Genomic DNA, 20234 nt, shown 5'->3' with positions numbered 1-20234 from the left:
GACCTTGGTGTTCTCTGGAACGATGACTTTTGCGGTCACAACCAAACGATAAACTTGTACATTTTTAAAATTTTTGCACTCTCTTTAATTCACAACTTCTACCTGTTTTTTTCTTTCTTTTGTCCAGTTCTCTGAGCATTTCCACCTTTTCTTTAAGCGTGAATTGCTTTAGTTTCTTTTTCTCTTTAGGATCACTCATTTTTGTAGCATTATTACCATGAGGCATCTAAATAACTTAACATAAAATAAATTCAAATAACAACCACCACAGCACAGACATCAAACAATACATTAGCGTGACACTTTCAACGTAATTTTATTTTCTCTCAAACTTCCAATGTTTCGATGTATCAAATGCTGTTGTGTTGTACACGTTACATATCTATGGTATTGCGCGCAGATGTTTGATTTGATGTTTTGAAGAAGTTACTTTGCAGTGGTGTAAATGGTTGCTATTTATTTGATTCATAGTATTTATCATTTAGCTGGATATTTATTTACCAATTTAAGTAAATTTTGTAGCAGCAGTGCCATGCTAATAGTGAATATGATAGTTCAAACTGAAATATTTGCAGTGAAAATATATGATTTTCGGCGGGATTTAAAAAAAAAGTTAAAGTGAAATATAAGTTATAGTGAGGTACGTTGTACCGGTATTCTAATGTAAAAATTATTAATGCAAAATAAGTAATTGTAATTTGGTATTAAAAGCTGAAAGGGTTTTTGTATTATTATTAATTCTCTTGCAGATCTAACGGTAATTCCGAGGCTTCCTGTCACCATGATGCCCTGACCACTGCACAGTCTCTCTGTTCCACCGTCATGAGTAGGACGCAGCCACCGCACCTTGAGGACATCATCTGATCCAGTTGCATCCGCCGTTCATAATCATTAATAGAGACCCGGAAATTTTGCTGATTCATTTAGCCTTAAGCTAGAATGCAAACCTCCACACTGTCGCACTGTGTTCATGATTGGACCACAGTTATCTGGACACGCCCCTATACGACCGTGAGCCAACGACACCCAGCTAGGAGAGAAGTAAGCGAATCAGGTAGTGCCAAATAACAAGGATAAAAATGTTCTCGCTAAGAAATCAACCAATGGGAAAGTAAACATGGGTCGAGCACACCTATAACTTTGAATTCTATCCTGAGGCCAGAAGAATCCGCGAAATTTCCGGGTCTCTAATCATTAATTAAACCTTTTCCCTTCATCTTCAAGACCTACTTCAGGTGGTAGACTGTTTTAACATAATAATTTTAAGTCCCTTGCTAAACATTCAAAACGTACCTCCAATCGTTAACTTCTAACCCAGGTCACATGGGGTCCTGCTCTGCCCTTAAGCTGGTCGATTGCCATCGGCATTTTTTTTCATTGCGGGAAGACTTAAATGTATATTCACTTGTGGAGGATTGTGTGAATGAAAACACTTTTACCATCACCCGTGGGTATTCTGTTTGTGAAACCACATGTATATCTTCTGTACAGGGACCCGGGCGTGTGGGACGCCTTGAGAGGCTACTTCAGACCAGCACGTAACACCTAAACAGCGTGTCCGACACTCACGAGTGGACCAGGTCAATATAGTTTGAGGAGGGTGTAGTAGGGCATGCCACATACGAGCCCGTTAAGTGTCTCCGCCAGGTCCATATGCCCAGCAAACATACAGTGAACCCAGTTACCTTCCAGGACGTGCAAGACCTTACGACATCAATATTAACCTTCTTTTAACTCCTATGGTGAATCAGGTTGCCATTTCAAATTTCCTGTCACAATTCTTTGATGAATCTGGCTCTCCAAACCCTACAGTCAATTTGCATAGAATGTCAACGTGATTTAAGGAAATTATGAGTCAAAATCAACAAAATATTTAAATATGGTCAACCTGGCTAAATTTAGAGTTACAAAGGGTAAAGATATTATGAGTTCTTATTGCTAAACATTTGGGACTTCAACAGCAAACAAAGAAAAGTACAAAAACCCACTTCATCCCTTTGTAATATAATAGAATGACAAGAATGGGCAAACAAACTTAGCTATTAATAACTTAAAAACTTAAACTCATTATACTTACAGCAACTAACTAAAGACATTTTTTTTCCAGCTTATCAGTATTCATCACTGAACATTAACTTTAGTACATTCATGCACATGATCAAAAACACACCATTTTCAGTCAAACTCAAATTAATCAATAGTGGTGTAAAAGCAATCACCAGAATGATCGAAAACTTGCACACCACATTTGGCATTATAAACATTCTGCAACCAGTTATAAATTTATTTCACAAACGTCTCGTGAAGCAGTATATAGCAGGAAGAATCACATCCATGATTCAAGACGCTGACTATTTTATTTGATACTTTAAACGTACAACTAACAATATTTATCTGTTTTGGCTCGCAAACTGGCTAAATTAAGAAAAAAATTGTCAGACCAATGACTGCAACAAAAACAATTTGGAGCACAACACCCAGTATTGGCTTCAAAACTAATAGGTATGCAGTTTTCAATGTTTCCAAGAATAATAACAACCTGACTTCAGGTTTATCTTAACTTAGCAACTGATGCCGTATACTGGCCAGCAATATTGCGACTGCCAGGACAACCGTTAACAGCAGAGATTGAAAGCTGTAAGTCCATTTTATCATCACTGGTTCCCTTATTTACTCTGTGGCATGGCAGACAGAAATTTTACTGAATGGTGACTGTTGTGCAAGTAGTGAAATGGAGAATTTTTTGCATTATTCCTTTCTTGTCTTTTTCCACTGCTCTAATTTCATCTTATCAAGTCTTCAGGTTTGAAAGGTATAGTTGGCAAAACAAGTCCACGTTGATGCTGCTTCAAGAGAGAATAATTTAAAGATTGACTAAAAAATTTGTACACACTAAATTTTTTTTTACATGGCTGTTACAATCTCAATATATCTTTCCTTTCTTTTTTATTTAATCCTATAAATACTGATTCCTCTCATAATTCCAGTTTCTTTGTTTGGGTGTCAACAAAGAAACTTGAATTATACATATACACACACACAACGTTTTTTAAGTTTACAGCTCAATTAATTTTTTCATGATGTTTTTTTCAGTTTTTCCCTAATATTTCAAGGTTTTTCCTAACTATTTCTGAATTCCCTGCTTTTCTGTTTTCAGTGTCTTTCAGACTTTTAATATCTTGAATTTATCACTAATACCAAATGAACTTAGGTAGAGAGCAATATACGTAATACCAACATGTATGGGTTACATTACTTAATTTATAAGTGAAATAAAGTAGTAAATACTGGCTAAAAATGGCATTACACTTATTGTACTCAATGACACAATGTACTAAAATAAAAGCAGTTATTTTACACAGCAAGTAAAATAAATATATTTTAGTTCTTCCAACCATATATAATGTAAGTTACCTTTTTCAAGGTGCAAATGTATTACTATTGTAATTTTAATATTTAGAAATAATAAAATGGAATATTAAAGTAATTGGATATAACTGAGCTAATCTGCCATTTCATTACGTAGTGAGATTGAGTGAGATACCATTCTCATGTAATCACCATTTGGTAGACATGCCACAGCAGCCACGTCAATATTTCCGAGGTAAGTAACCAGTTGTCAAAACCAACAAGAGGGACTTTAATCAAACTACGTTCATGACACTTGAAAGTACTTTAGAAACTTTTCACCTTTCTTTTTTTAGAGCCTCGTTTAATTTGTGAAACTATTTCTAATTTATAGCTGATCAGCATTGAAGTACCCAAATTCATGGACTATTTTGAATTTTTGTTTTCTACAGCAATGTCAGTAACACTGGGTTTTTAAAAAAAGCCTTTGTTCACATATATACATGGCTGGGTAGCACTATCGTATCTATTAATCAATACCCAAGTCACATTGCCGAGACTGTGGCTTAAATTCAGTTGCAAGCACAGGCTCATTATTGAAGAGTTAATTCTGAGGCCATTGTGCTAATTTTCTTGGGTTGCGGGATTCAGCCGTGTCGAGGACGAAGGTTCCACAAGTGTTTCAGCAGACACTGCAGTCGCCTCATCAGGGTAGCATCCGAAACATCAGTGAAACCTTCACCATAGATGTGGCTAAATCCCACACGTCAACAAACTTATGCACACACAGGCACCAAAGAGGCACTACTACACGTGACAGTGATAGAAGTATTTTGGATTTTAAAAACCTCCCCACAGCACACACCCCATGTAACCAAAACTATGAAGAATTGACTGGAATTCTAACTGAAAGGATTTTATTACATGCATTGGTGGCTAAGGCATTATATTTTCTAAACTGATATTTATGTACATTTTGAACCAATTATTTTCCTTTGTACCACCTGCCTCAGAAGTATATCATATAAAATACTTAATACGAACATAATTTTAAAAAAAAATCACTTCAGCAATAGTACTGCTGCCTCTGGTGTGATTCTCAACCGCACTAGATGCAATTCTCCTTGGTGCCACTCCCACCTGCACTGCTCAGCCTTCCCGGGACATCTGCTTTGTGGAACTGTGGAAATATGCGAGCCACATCATGCCAACTGTTAGTTTAGGGAAATCTCCAGGTCCTGCCGACTCTGCAAAACTATTCAGGTTCAGAATGTTTGTCTGCTGTACTGCATGTAATTTAGTGCATACACTATCAATTCTCAGCACATCTGAAAGACAAAAAAAAATTAACAAAAATAAACAGACTATACAAAACTATATAATTCATAGTAACACTACGTAAAAGATTAAAAATACTGATTAAGTAAAATAAATATCATATTCGAATGAAAAAAAATAATAAAGAACTCTGCATTATAATCAAGTCTATGTAAATAGTTTTACTAAATTTTTTTTTCTCAACTAGACATTTTGGTAGGAATGTGAATTTAATGTAAGCATGAGGCAAGCTGCAAGCCTCAGTATCTCTCGTGCTGCTGTTTTAAATTTCGTTTAGTTTAATTTATGTTCGCTCTTATTTTTTCACTTATGTGCATGAATGAATTAACTAGGACTTAGCAGTCTCATCAACAACAGGGTCGTTATGGGCAATGAAGGGTGAAAAGATGACAATGGAGCATTGACAAATTGCACTGGTGAGGAAAGCTGGAATACCCTGAGAAAACCCACCATCTCTGCTCTACAATGTCCACCACTTTTCCCATTTTTGAATAATCCCCTGGGTGACCCTGCCAGAAACCACAATCTTTGAGGGAGGTTAAGTATGATCTGTAACGGCAGGCGGATTCTCCTATAGTGGTTCATTAAACAACCAACAGAGGACTGGTCATTGAGTAACTGTTGACATACTCTTTTGCTCTGGCTTCGAAATATCGAGTTATTGTAGAAGTACATACAGGATATAAACAGAGGGTGCTCACATGAAAGTTTGTGTTTTGATGCTCCTGCCAGATTATATTTTTCACATACAGGTCAATAGGTCAATGAGTTCAATGCCCATAGTAGATTTCCATTACCACAATGAAAATTTTCTTAGGATGCTGGTTGAATAAGCTTAACTTGCATTCCTAAAAGTTTGCCCATTTATGTAATTTGATGATCAAAAAATATTCCCTGCCTATGAAGTCCCATATCTACATATTAAATTACTTCAAAAATAACAGGATCATCAGTGAAAAAAAAAAAAATGTCTTTCTACAAGATAAGAAACTAAAAATGTTTATAACAAATGCTAGACGATCACATCAACATCATTTAATGACTTGTTTAGTGCAGCCACAGTTAATCAAATTTACGAGCGAATCCACATAACGAGGCTTGGAGTTTCTGTTTGTAGATCCTACGAGCAAGCTTAAAAACCGTCAATTTATAAATAAATGTGGTTTTATATTCATATTTCAACATATAAGTAAAATCCAATGTAAACAAAAAATAAACAGTGCTTTCAAAAACAATATTACCTACTTCCTGCTATTAGTGAAACTTACATATCCAGGTTGTATTGGATTGAAGGTGAATTTAGTCTCCGGCTCCTTCCTCGGTGTCGCGATGCCGGTGAGCGGAGTGATCATCACTTCTTTCATTTCCTGAAACAAAGTTTATATACTTATAAATTATATACACCCAATACACAATACTCAATTCATAGTTGCACATTGCTGATGTTTAATTTTACACATTGTTTTGTTTCTATCATTCATAAAATTTAGTTCAATGATTATTCCATTTCAATTATTTTTTGCCAAAACTAAAATATTTAATATTACAATACTAATTTTTACAAAATCAATTTTCTTTATCATGAATTTGTTGGCCTCAAATACAATAAAACTTATATGATTTCTGAAACTACTAAAAACTTATCTATTGTATGGCCAACCACTCACATGTGTAAAATAAAGCAATATCGAAAATGCAAACTAAAGCTCCGTAATACATTTTATACAGTACAAAACATTGTGTTGTGTTTATTTATTGTTTAATAAGCCATTCAAACTTAAATAATTAAAAATATGAAAAGGAAACATTGGATTGAATCCTGTTGATAAAGCCACTTAATTTTTTTTATTTAATAGATTAAACAATGCAACAGAAAATGTAACTTTTTCCATGGAAATTGTTTTTTTCCCCTCATATTTAGTTTGGAAACAAGGATATAAAATATATATTCTCATAGTGCAATAATTTTCTTCCAAAAATTAATTAGACAAGTAGCAATTACAACTGAGGTTACAAATATGTAAACTATCACCACTCATGCTAATATAATAGGGTTCACTGGACTAACTCCACATTCACGTACAATAAAATACACATAAAACAAACACAAAGTTTACAACAAATAATAAACTACAAAAAAAATTAGCATACATCTATTTAGAAATAGCTAACCCTTCAATTGAATTTTAAAAAATAGGGTTTTTTTTAATCACTAAATATTTAAAAAGCTAAAATACTTAAGTTTCAGGATTTATATTTATGTCAAGTACATTACAAACATTTAACTTTCTTATTACACGAGCTAGCCTTATAATTTAAAAAAATACAGAAATTTATATATCAATCACAGAATAACTTAATGCAAAATATTTTCTAAAATTTCACCAGTTCAAATAATTTCCCTTTATTTTTTAAGCCTTTACAATGGCCATCTAACTTATGCAAAAGCAAAGCCACATAGGCTTGGTTGAATTTCCACATTCAACCGTTATTTCTATTAAACCACTAATTAGTAATTTAATAATGAAAAACAAATAGATAAATAATCAAAAAAACAAATGGAAACATTTCCTGCATTGCAGAAATGCTTATTGCAGCTTCGAAAATGAGATTTAATCAAGCAAATTCTATACCATGAAATGATAAATGATTCTCTGTACAATTTATTACTGCAATAACATTAATTCTTTGATGGCACCAAAAATAAACACAGTCACAAAAAAAATATGTGTATGTTTTAGTACGAGCGAATTTAGTGGAAATTCGTAGGCCCCTACTGTTACGAACAGGAATATAATTTCCCACAGGATTGGTCGGCATGTGAAATGCTAATTTCCCAGCCTCAGCTCTGCAAGTGCTGACGACATTGTGCTTGTGCTGACCTTTAAAATGTTCTCCAGCTCCGGTTGGCCTCCGACGACCGGGTTGCCTCTCCGGCACGGCAACACCTGGCCCTGAAACAACGCATTTGCACATTTCCCTCTGCACACTGCACCTGCATCTCTCTTAGCTGCTGTGCTTTCCAAGCAAAGCCAGTCACATGCTGAACCAACTCACACAGGAATGTTTTACTCGCAATATTCATCACGCACACAATGTTTATGCTAAAGTTGGAGAGCCGACATCTGGGAAGAAGCTAGTTAGAGCACTAACTTAAATTCTAAGTTCAAATCCCAGGTAAAGCATGGATGTATTTGTATTGACTTAAGATAACTCTAGCTAAGCTTTTTAAGCAACCATCTCCCCTGAAATCGGCCTGCTGGTATAAAAGCAGGTCATTTAATATGCACAACTAAAAATAAATAAAATCAAGTTAAAGGCTGAATAAATTATGCCAAAATATGTACTCTACTCTCTCAAAACAAGTGTAACAAACAAATATGGTACAACATCTAAAATAAATCATATTAACTATCACTAATAAATATCAATTCCTTTCTATGTAAAGCTGCCAGAGAAATTAAAAATGAATGCCACTTCAATTCCACTAACAGCATTTGGTGTCACCCTACAAAAAATCTCACACTACATATACATGTGTTACACTTTAAATGAATCTGACATTACATATAGTTGATAATGACAATAACCTCTAACACTGGATAACACACAACCCTTTCACATTTGCTTATGCAGGATTATGTGCTTATGAGCAACTCCTCTGCAAGCAATGTCTGTGTTGTTTTAAGACTTTTGTATGTTATTTATCACCAGACTTGACGGAGAAAAAGTTTGAAGGTGTTTTAGAGATAAAAGCCAGACCTTGGTGTGTCAAGATGTGAGAAATAAAATAACTACTGCTTACTCTTAAACACTATCCAAACAAGGCATATATAAAGAAATAAATTTAAACAACAGCCACTTTAGAATAACTTTTTAGTACAAAATTTCAAATGAGGATTACATTGCAACACACCTAGAGATAGAAAAAATTATAAAGTAACATTAACACTTTATAGACCTATCTACCAATTAACAATTTCAACCAACTACTTCTTGGATATTTTTTTTGGAGGGGGGGGGGGGGGAATGTGGTGGGAGGTTGATGCCAAGTTCAAAGAAATAATCATGTTTCATGTCCTCAGATGTGGTCTTAACAAAAAAAAATTGAAAAACTATGGCCACGAAAGCCTACAATCAATAAATTTAACCATGCAAAGCCAGAACAAAGGAAAAATTATCTGGAAGCAAGCTTATCTGCATTTGAATAAGATAATTTGTATCTGAAAAGTCCCTTGTACCAAGTGTCATTACAATGTTTTGTGAAAAAAAATTGGTTACATTTATGCTACTATTAGAACATATTTTCAAATTGATTGGATTGAATTAAGCAAATGGCAGACAAAAAAGTGAAAGTAAACTAATAGATGGTAGTCCGGCCCAAGGACACACTGGCTAACACACAAACCACAACAATGGCCAGAAACTTTGTCCTACATTTTTTTTTTCCCCCTTTGGGCGGGATCCCAATAGGAGCTGCATATGGGCATTGCAGGAATAATGTGACAGCCTTCTGGGGCTGCCCGGACATGGCAGAGATTCAGGCCAGGCTTTACACATGCTTCTCAGAACAACACAGCACAATGCTCCTTGATGTGGCTAGCATCGAGCATTGGACAAAGAAACTGACATATCCAGGCACTAAGAACTAACAAACGGCTCCCACCTTAGGTGTCTCCAGGGCCGGGCAATCGCCCAGGGTCCCTCCCGAGCCCTTTCCATTTTTAGTTTCCTTGCTCGTCAAGTTGTCTGTATATATAATGTCCGTTCATTCAAAATCCTAAATCTCTGAAAGTTTTTCACCTATGGCTTTGAAATTTTGACACAATGTTGTATTCGAATACACGTGTGTAGACATAGAAAGATGGATACAGAGAGTTGAAAATATACAGATATATTGAGATAGTGATGTATATATATAAATATGTAGAGAGAGAGACATATTGGGGTATAGATAAAACCTAGATGCATAAAAATATATAGAGAGATTTATATATATATAGAGAGAAATATAGTGAATATATATATATATATAGGGACATATATAGAGAGATAGCGAGATAGAGATGATTTTTATGTGTATTCCTACTTCAAACACATTACAAAAAAATTGAAAAAGGTATATAGCAACACATTCCGGGCATTAGCTAGTGTGTATGTGTATGTTTATCTTTTACACATTAATGGACAGGGGGAAGACTAGATGTGTTAGCGTGTAACATAATTAATTTAAATTGAGTCTTCATAATTTCATATTCAAATATTCTTAGAATTTGTTGCCTCATACAATGCCGGTAACAGCAGAATTTTATCGTATGCATTTATAAAACAAACCCGAGTACAAATAACCTGGAAAGAATATAATTTAAGATGAATTAGCAAAAACATTATGTAAGTTCAAGGTTGGCTTTAAAACGTGGTTTTGAAGGGATTATTCTTCAAAGTCTGCCAGGGAATGCCCCCGAACCCACCTTTTCTCTGGGGGCTAAGATTCCTTGCCAAAATATTTGGACCCTGCAAAAGTGGTCCAGGGCTGCCACAGGGTGTCACAGTGAGTTCCTGGCAGTAAGGCCACTTCTTGGCAAGAGGAGTGAAACCTATGGTAGAGAGGGGGGAGCAATGTAATTCCCGTGCCACTTGTAGCAACTGTTCTTGAACTACAGTCATTGTCTTTCAGGCTGGATGATGGCATTCATGAGCATAATAATGAAAATAAAATTTTAAAACACATTGTGTTCAAATTTACTTACGGAGAACATAATTGTGATAGTCAGGCGCGGACAGCTGATACAGTTGTAAACAAACATCCCCAATATTGGTACATGAATAACCTGAGGGGAGGAAGGGGAGGGGGAGAGAATGCTACAACTAAGCAATTTAGATATTTTATTCTTGGGCTTAACATCATGTAGACAGCTAGTCACGCTGTGCACAAGAGGAGGGAATCAAATCAGCCATGGGATAAAGTAAGGAACCTGAAGTGATTTCTGGAAACCATTGAAATCTACATCAGGATGGCCGGACAGAGGGTCTCACCCCAGAGCACTATGAAATAGCTATTCAAATTTACCATACCCTTACCAATTTTATATCATTAAACTAAAATCAATACAAATTTAAAAGTGTTATAAAATTAACTGAATCCCACATTGCGCAGCAACCTCCACCCCTACATCTCTACATTTACCCCCCTCATTTAAATAATTATCTGAGCAAATTTCACATGCGTAGCATGTCCTCGATTTGAAAGAAATTAATAATGTATTCTTACATGTCACATACAAATACACAGTATGATTGAAAGAGCAATTTTTTTTAGTCTCATTTAAAGCTGCTCAATTGTGACAAACTTGTTTAGTTATGAAGCACAGATTACATTTTACTCCTCTAAAAAAACAGGTTTGCACAATATTACAACTGTGGACATAAGCAAAGAGCCATAGAGCTTGCTTAATACAACTTGTTTAAAATATCACTGTACTGTATATTTTTTTATATTCTTGTTAAACTTTATGTGTTTTCTTTTAATTATTACACTTTAGTAACTGATAATGAATACTGGTGCATATCATTGAAACATTTATTTAGTATGAATATTAGTGATGGATATTGTGTTAATAAACGTTTTCAAGTGTATTTACATAAGTGAGGTTATGTTCCCGTATGTATAATTTAATTGCATTATTGCATTGTATCGATTGAATTTATACTTTACCAACCGTACTTACAGTATCAATTTAGTAGTTTCACCGGGGGACGCACCACAACGCCGAAATACCACAACGCCGAACGTACAATAACGCCGAAATGCCAAAGTGACCACAACGCCGACAGCTAGAACGCTGCTGTGTACCACAACGCCGAATTAACACAACGCCTAAATACATTAAACCCGAAAAATGTCATTGCAGGACTGCCACAAAAGTTAGGTTAGGTATGGTTAGCACACAAATTCATTAAGTTGTTTTTCAATTTGCTCTGGTGGCCCCCCCCCTCCCAGTGCCGTGCACAGCCTTAAAAAGTGGGGGGTGAGGTTATAAAATTCCCCCCCCCCCCCCTCAACCACGTCATTATTAGGTGATTAAAGAAAAAAAATCAATAATAGACAAAAAGTTTTATTTTTAATATCAATACTTCAGTAATTTGACCATGTTGTTTGGTGTAAATTGTAAACATACACGTGTTGACAATTTTCCAATTTCTCCTATTGAAAAAGTAAGTTTTAAATATATTTTACAACGTTTAACCCTTTTTCAATAGTGTTAATAGTCCCAAAAGCAGAAATAGTATACTTTTAGCATATTCTTCAAGAAAATAAATTTATTTAAAAAAATCCAACTTAACATTCTTCACTGTACTTATTTTTAAATCTTACAATGAAAACATTTTATGGATCATACCCCAAAATAAGATATAAATAAAAATTTCTTTTTGCAGAAGAACTGTATACATAAACTGAGAAATGTTTTCAGTGCAGGCAACGTGTTTTAATAGCGGCAAATTGCTCTATAACTGTATCAAAAGATAGGTTGCGAGCAATGTCACTTTCTATTGAGAGTATTGCCAGTCCAGATAACCGTTCTTGGGCAATGGTGGATCGCAAGTAGTTTTTGATGAGTTTCAGCTTGCTGAAACTTCTTTCGCACGTGGCTATTGAAACTGGAATAGTCAATAACAATTTACATGCCGTAAAGGATTCTGTGAAAGCTTCCTGCAAGTCATTGTTTACAATTATTTGAATTACATCTTTGGGTTTAGATTTTGGTGGAAGTTTGTCAGCCAGGATGTTTCTTAAAGAAATAAGCTCGGAATAGAGGCCACTGTCCAAGTCCCGCTCGTAATGTCTCGTCAGCTGTTCACAGGATTTCTGTAAATCATTGCTACTTAGTTTCATGAGTCGGCAGGGATACATGAATGAAAACATGTTTGCTACGTCTCTAAGGCCTTCAAATCTTTTGGAAAGGCTTACAATGATCCTGTCCAACATTCTGTTTTAGATATTAACTTCGAAAGCTTTATTCTTGTCTGTAATTGGCTCATCTTTAGCTAACTCATCCGAAAATGATACCTTTCTACTTTGTCGTTTTTCGGAGAGTTGCATGGATACTCCCAATTTACTTGCAAGTTGTATGGCTTTAGCCATGAAACTGCTGAACTCATTTGCTCTCATATTCTGTATATTCTTGGTCGAAGACTGGAGAAGATCAGCCAGGGATGCCAACTTGGGGGTTTCCCCCCCAAATTTAGGGGGAACCAAGATGTAATGGGGTTTTTTAGGGGGTACATTTATTTAGGGGGCTTCTTTAAGGGGATTTTTTAGTGGGTACATTATTTAAGAATTTTTTTTAGGGCGTGAAATTTTAAGTGTATGTCTTGAAAACAAAGTGAAAAAAGAACAGCAACACAAGTGGCGCTGGTGGCTGAATTTCGCACTACGACCAACAACAACTTGCTGGTCAAGAGAATTCATTTTTTTTACTTTTACCGTTCAACCGTTGTCTGGTTGAGGTTGTGTCCATTAGTTTTTTTTGTACTCGCGAGTTTTATTGGATTGCAAAGTAAGTCGTTTGTGTTTCTGTGATGCCAAGGAATAAAAATAGAATAATAATTAATTATTCGTGTTCAAATATTTTCGAGAATGCCAAAAAAAAAACATCAATAAATATATACGAAATGTTAGGAGACCGATCCAGAACTTAAAGGTTAGTATACCTACATGTATTCTTTAAACTGAAATTAAATTCGTACATATATAAAATTGTAGATACTGATGTTATTTTTTCCAAATAATAATGCTCTGTTTGGGCAGAAAAAATAAGGAAATGTAAGGTTCAAAGGAAAATAATTTTAGCTCTCAAACAGGGTGTGCAATGAAAACTTTAGGGGTTTTTAATCGAAATATAGGGGGATTTGAAGTTGGTCCTAGGGGGGAACACTCTGTAGGAGTTGGCATCACTGAGATCAGCTGCAGTCAAAATATCACAAGCTGCCTTTTGCAAGTATTTGCTTGTTATATTCAGCAACGTTAGGATGTTTTCCCATATAACAAGCATCACAATGAAATCAAATTTTGATATATGACTCAAAAGACCATCACAGTCACATTTCTCACTACCATCATTACTTTCTGACTTGGTGCACTTGAGAACATCAATGATTTTCGGCAGGGATTTTCGGAGATTGGGAATTGGAGCAAGTCGGCCTTCCCAACGTGTGGTGCAGACTTGTGCTCTGTTGTTGGAAGTGAGAGTTACCAGTATGGTGAATTACGTATGTGACGATGTAGAGAGACGTAATTAATATTAGTATTTGTTCTGTTGAGATGAGGTGGTTGTTGACTTTTAGTGCTTACAATGATTACTTTATCAGTTATTACATTAAATGAAACAGTTTTACAAAACTAATTAATTATCAAATTTATTATGAAAATAAATAAAAAAGATAGCCGTATGTACATACCTCCTTAATTTTTCGCCTCCTGTAGAAAATTTCGCCCCCTCTGTCGATTTGTGTGGGGGGAGAAAACACCCCCCAACCCCCCCACTAAGCACGGCACTGCCCCCTCCCCGCAGAAACATTTTTCGGCGTTACTGTATTTCGGCGTTGTGGCACAAAAGCAGTTTTCTATCTGTCGGCGTTGCGGTCAATTTGGCATTCGGCGTTATTGTACGTTCGGCGTCGCATGCGCAAACGAAAGCTACCTGCGTCATCTGCAGGCGCGGCAGACCGCGGCCGGCCTGGTGCACGCGCGCGGGCGGCGGCGGCCCCGGGGGCGGGCCCTTGCCGCCGCCGCCGCGGTGCTGCTGCTGCTCCTCCTGCTTGGCCGGGGGCGGCGGGGGCGGGTAGCCGCCGGCGTGGGGGCGGGAGGAGGGGTAGGCGCCCGGCTTGGCGGGGCGACCCGCCCCCGGCGCCGGCGGGGGCGGCGGGGGCGGCCGGCCGTTGAGCTGCTGCGCCGCCGGCGGCCTCTTGAACTCGGCGTGCGGCGGGCGGCAGGGCGCCGGGCTGGCCGGAGGGTGCAGGCCGTCGATGCCGATGAGGTTGAGCTTGGGCCCGTCCTCCAGCAGGTGCTCCTTGATGACCTCATAGTTGCCGAGCCGCTTCTGGATCTGCTGGGTCGTCACGTCGCCGGAGGAGGGCGTCACCTGCGGCACACACACCCCGACATCTCGTAACAAGCTGCGTTCTCTACTGCAGGCAGACGATAACGACTCGGCAGAAATCCATCCCAAACCTTTCTCGTTATATGCAGGGGCGTAGCCAGGGGGAGGTTTTAGGGTTTCAACCCCCCCCCCCCCTTAGCCCCAAATATTTAATTAAATTTCTTATTCATCACTCAAACAAATTTTATATTAAAAATTAATAAAAATTTTCACCATTACAATATTTAAATTTAAGTACCGAAAACTGCTAAAATAGCACTATTGTACACCTTAAAATCCAAATTTTCCCGGGGGAGGACTACCGGACCATCCCGCTTTAATACGGGGGAAGGGGGGGGGGGGGGGCATGCTTCTTAACAACCCCCCCCCCCCCCCCATACACAAATCCTGGCTACGCCACTGGTTATATGCAATGTATAACATGACTTGATGTAAAGCTTTTGGGCATACGCCATTGCTAAGCACTTTTTTCTGTGGAAGAAAACTTAAAAAAAAAAAAAAAAAAAAAAAAAAAAAAAAAAAAAAAAAAAAACCAAAAGACAAAAACACAAATTAAGCAAACAATTTGCTGTTGTCAACAGGATATAAACACCACATAATATTCCATAACAGGAATATGGTCAACAAACAAAGAAAAACAAAGAAAAGTGGACTAAGAGAACGAAAAAACCCCACAAATGTATATCATATTAGCACTAGTTAGTTGTAAGGCGCCTAAGGTGCTTGTCGAAAAATTGCTGAATATAGCGTTTTAATTTAATATACTCTAAATATTGATTAAAAAATTATTTTTATTTAATATTGTGAAAATTAAAACTTTTTTTTATATTTATATATATAATATTAAGTTGATAAAAACCAAATATTTAACAAAAATTGTCTTTAATGAAGAACCTCTTGACTTGAAAAACTACATTGCGTGTGAATTGTCAGTCAATAATCTTTGATGCATTTTAACGACATACTCAAGTAAACAAAATTGAATTTCGGCGATAAATTGAATTTGTACTTCTTTAACGAAGTTAATTAATCAAATTCGAAAAGTAAAATAATAGTAAGAGAATTATTACAAAACCACAAAAAATAAAATAAAAAATTTACTTCTAGCGCCATCTTTTGGTGAAAAATTCAAATGCACTTATTAACAAATATAAAAAAAGAATTTATGAAAGTGTAAATGTGTGTAAAACATCAAGTGCGGCTCCTGCAGAATGCTGGCCTCACCGAAATGTATACCATACCACCCAAAACTCTCAGATCCACACCTTCCCCTTCCTCACCCCCCCTTTCCAAATACAACAAAATGATGTTGGGTCCGCCCCCTTAGACTGGTCGCACTAAGCAGTGGCGTAGCCAGATTTGTGTATGGGGGTGTTAAGAAGCATGGCCCCCCCGTATTAAAGCGGGGGGTGGGGGGTCCTCCCCCGGGATATTTGGATTTTAAGATGGAAAATAGTGCTATTTTAGCAGTTTTCTGTTCTTAAATTTAAATATTGTAATGGTAAAATTTGTATTAATTTTAATATGAAATTTGTTTGAGTGATGAATAAGAAATTAATTAAATATTTGGTGCTAGGGGGGGGGGGGGGGTTGAACCCCTAACCCCTCCCCGGCTACGTCCCTGGCACTAAGTATATTTTTCGAAATTTAACATGTCATCAATTGATGTAGAAGAAGTAACCGGGTTGACATTCTCACAAATGAGGGACATAGACCGCAGTTCAGCTATTTCCTGCCCGTGGACGCGTCCGCCCGCATAGCCCGACCTTCGAAACAACTTTCACTGCGCTAATCTCTCTCCCCGACAGCACGACTCCGCGCGCCAGCAGAACTTGCGTTCGCGCCGCGAAACAAGACATCCGTCCAGCACCCGAGGGGTGTCCACGTCTGCACGACCACGTGGTGGCCGGGCGAAGCCATGTTAAGATGCCCACAACACTGGCCCAAGCCTAGTGTCTTGCGTCGTGGAAAACAGTTTAAAATTACTGCATTTGTATGGAAGCGACTCTGTTTTAACGAGCGCGATTCCAATTCATACCCACTAACCTTAATCAGACGTGGTCAAGTACCATTTACGCATTCTATAGGGCGCTACAATATGGCGAAGAAGAGGTAAAAAAAAATAAAAAAAAGTGACAGCATGACCCACTCCGTGGATTTTAAAATATCTCGCCACGGCTTGCGGCTCGACAAGGCACTTACTTGTTAATGCCAAAATTCGTGCACTGAAGTGATCATTGTGACAGTTTTGGTCCGTCCGCGTGAGAAAAATCAGTCAATTCCCGTATAAAGTAGCTTGGCTTTTGGGTTGTAGCCGTGTCCTTGGCAAATAATTCACCCACGTTTCGGTCGACAATTGCAGTCGCTATCATCAGGGAGCACAGTTACCTACTGAGTCCCTGATGCTGGCGACTGCAATGTCAACCGAAACGTTGGTGAATTATTCGCCAAGGACACGGCTACAACCCAGAAGCCAAGCTACTTCAGACAATGGCCGTGAAAGCCTGCGAACATTATTAATTCCCGTATAAATGGATAAATAGCTGAAAACTGAAATTACAGCTAAAAAAAATGAATAATGCCATCTGGCAAGGTCTGATCGCCCTTACACGAGAAACTAATTTTGCAGACTTCATTACGTTTTCGCCACCAGCTGTATGTTTCTTGACCCTGATTCCTTTTTTCTTTTTTACGACCACACATCAAGGTTATCGTGGTTCGAGTACCAGTGGGGTAAAACCACGCCAGCGGGAGATGTGGAGAACGTTTCTGGGAGTCGGTAGGGTTTTCCCGGGGTTCTCCAGCCAAACCGGACCAATGCTGCTCTAGCTAATGTTTACACCTACCCCAGGCAGACATCGATGCTAACGGGACGTTAAATTCATTCCTTCGCCTGTTATATTGGACTTTATTTAATTTTCCAGCCATAACTTCAATTTTAAATTATTTAGTAAAATTTTCGGCACGGCTAGTCATTAATAAAATATTCCTGAACCATTTTTTTTTTTTTTACGTTGTTACTGCTTGATATTAATCTTCACATGCTCCTGCCCCGTAAACGGGGAAATAAAATGTTTTCACAGCAGTGGGATGTTTACAATAATCCTTACCACCGCATATCGCTCGCGACCGTCGCACGTCGCCGTCCGTCATTAACGACACGCACAGCGATTGGCTGTTGGCTATTGCCGCATCGCATGCCTCTTCGCTCCGTCGCTCTGAAGTGATATGCATTTGTCTGCACACACAGCGAACAAAGCGTTCGGAATCTGTCTACTGGTCGGAAGAAAAAAAAAACACCTTTAATAAGACACACCTGGCGGAAAACCTGTAAAAAAAATTGCTATTTCTGCGAGAGATTTTTTACTGATTAGTGTGATTCGTGATCGACGTCAAGTGGAAAGGGACCGAATATTTCGGTTTCGAAAGGGAGAAAGGGCAGAAGGTAGGGAGAAAGGGCAGAGGATGACGAGAAGAGGGGAGGAGGGGCTCAATTAGTTTCGAGATTTTAATTTTTAATGGGTGGTTTATCCTGATAGTACGTTATAAAAGGAACTGCATGATTTCATGCCTCTAGATCTAGAGCCAGCCACCGGTTTAAGTTGTGCGTTGTCTGTCAGTCAGTTTTATTAAGTAGATACTACTCTGAAGCACTAATATCAAATTCATCGAGCTTATTAAAACACAGTAATTTAAATGAGTAGTGCAACTTTAGAGCGAATTCTGTACATTGGCCAAGCGAGGTGACAAAGTAATTATAAAATAAACTAACTTCAGCCTCAAGAGCCCGGTTCACCATTGTTTCCCAAAATATCTACACAGAAACAATGGGGAAAGTTACTTACCATTCATTGGTCATGATGAGTCTTAAATTTTTTGAATAGAGCTATATTTGGCTTGATTTGTCGCTCAATAAGCTCGCTGTAAACAAGAGTAAAAAAAAAATCATCTAACTAAATCATTTCTGCATCGATTGATATTTGATTATTTGAACTACACTCGTGACAAGAATAAGCCCATTATCTTGCTACTCCGCGCAGCTAACTAGTAATTTTAAATTCAAGGGGATTTCAGAGTTCGTTACAGCCCGGAAGAACTGTGCTCTCCAACCTTCCAGTGCCTAACTGTGCTCTGTGGGGAAAAGCAATAAAATGCAATGTTTACAACATCGCACGGGCTTCTTCCACATGCCGACTACTTACATCTCTTTCAATACGGTTCCAGCCAGTGGGGACACACTAATGCATTCTAAACGCCATCAGCGGCAATTAACATTCATCCCCGACCATTAAGCACCATGAAAGTTGTCCGCTTGTAAGTACATTAAATCTTATTTAGGGCCAACAAAGCAAAGTCCGAATGACACCGATACCGTACCCCATTACAAAACCTTCATTCGACTAGAAGACAGCCCAGAGAACCAGTTTGAATAACTATGTTCTCTCTCTGTCTCTATCTATCTCTCTCTCTCTCTCTTTCTCTCTGTCTGACTCTCCCGAACCTGTTATTAGCAGTTAAAAAGAAACTGTTGGGAACCCCTTTTAACTGTTTACTCCCGTACCACAATTATTGTAATAATCTCGTTACCATAAATGAAAATCTGCTACGTCCTTACCTAGTGCATAGCTACTACAGAAAAGCGCAAAACTAATGTTGCACGTCAGTCAGGTATACCCTTGCACCGTTTCCTTGTGCCAGTTCTTTTAAAGAGGTGCAAATATTTTACTGGGAAATTTTTGAAGCGACCTCCGTTGTCAATATGATGTTCTGGGTTAGAATCATTGATGGGTAGTGCCAAAATTTTTCCTTACGTTTAGGATAGAAATTGTATGTACCTGCTGATTGATTACCATTGTGGCATAAAGCAGAAGGGTTCTTTACTATACAAAATAATTACATAATTAATAAAGAAAAAAAAGAACAATCCTGTTTTAAATTTAGAATTTAATTACATCCTTCCAATGATGGGTAAAAAAAACCCTTCCCAAAAATCAGTGCAAATAAAGCCTAACCTATAAATTAAATATAGTTTAAATAAAATTACTTTCGACAAAGTCAACTCAGTAAATGCGACATAAAAATTACATAAACTTAAATTAATGATTAAATTAACATACATAGCTAGTTAAGATGTCTGCAGTACCAGTGCCACGTAGGCGCCGGGGCTATGCGCAGAACGGAACACGGCGAATGCAGTGGTGTAATCTAGCAATCTGGAAAGGGGGGGGGGGCCGGTAGCAGAAGGGGGAAGAGGGGGGGAGGTACCTGTTGCAGAGAGAGGGGAGCCGCCCCACTCACCACATGCCATCCTCAATTGCCCCGCCTATCAACAAGCTGACTATTGCGATGCGGCCTACGGCTGATCTTAGCGGACAATGGCCACTGAAT

At 37.8% G+C, this 20234-nt stretch overlaps 1 protein-coding gene across 5 annotated transcripts in view; it reads right to left on the bottom strand.

Moving 5' to 3' along the window:
• Positions 1–20234, bottom strand: part of LOC134534121 (nucleolar protein dao-5-like) — a 357536-nt gene that overhangs the window by 107533 nt on the left and 229769 nt on the right. For all 5 annotated transcript variants that reach the window (XM_063372196.1, XM_063372199.1, XM_063372200.1 and 2 more), the window contains exons 3-5: positions 14388–14828; positions 7569–7640; positions 5955–6053 (exon numbers count right to left, since the gene is read on the bottom strand). In XM_063372196.1, coding sequence (XP_063228266.1) covers positions 5955–6053; positions 7569–7640; positions 14388–14828 — 612 coding nt within the window. The remainder of the gene's footprint in view (positions 1–5954; positions 6054–7568; positions 7641–14387; positions 14829–20234) is intronic.

The sequence above is a fragment of the Bacillus rossius genome, chromosome 7 (genome assembly GCF_032445375.1).
Source record: "Bacillus rossius redtenbacheri isolate Brsri chromosome 7, Brsri_v3, whole genome shotgun sequence".
Classification (NCBI taxonomy): domain Eukaryota; kingdom Metazoa; phylum Arthropoda; class Insecta; order Phasmatodea; family Bacillidae; genus Bacillus; species Bacillus rossius.
This window is presented reverse-complemented; position numbering and strand designations above follow the sequence as displayed.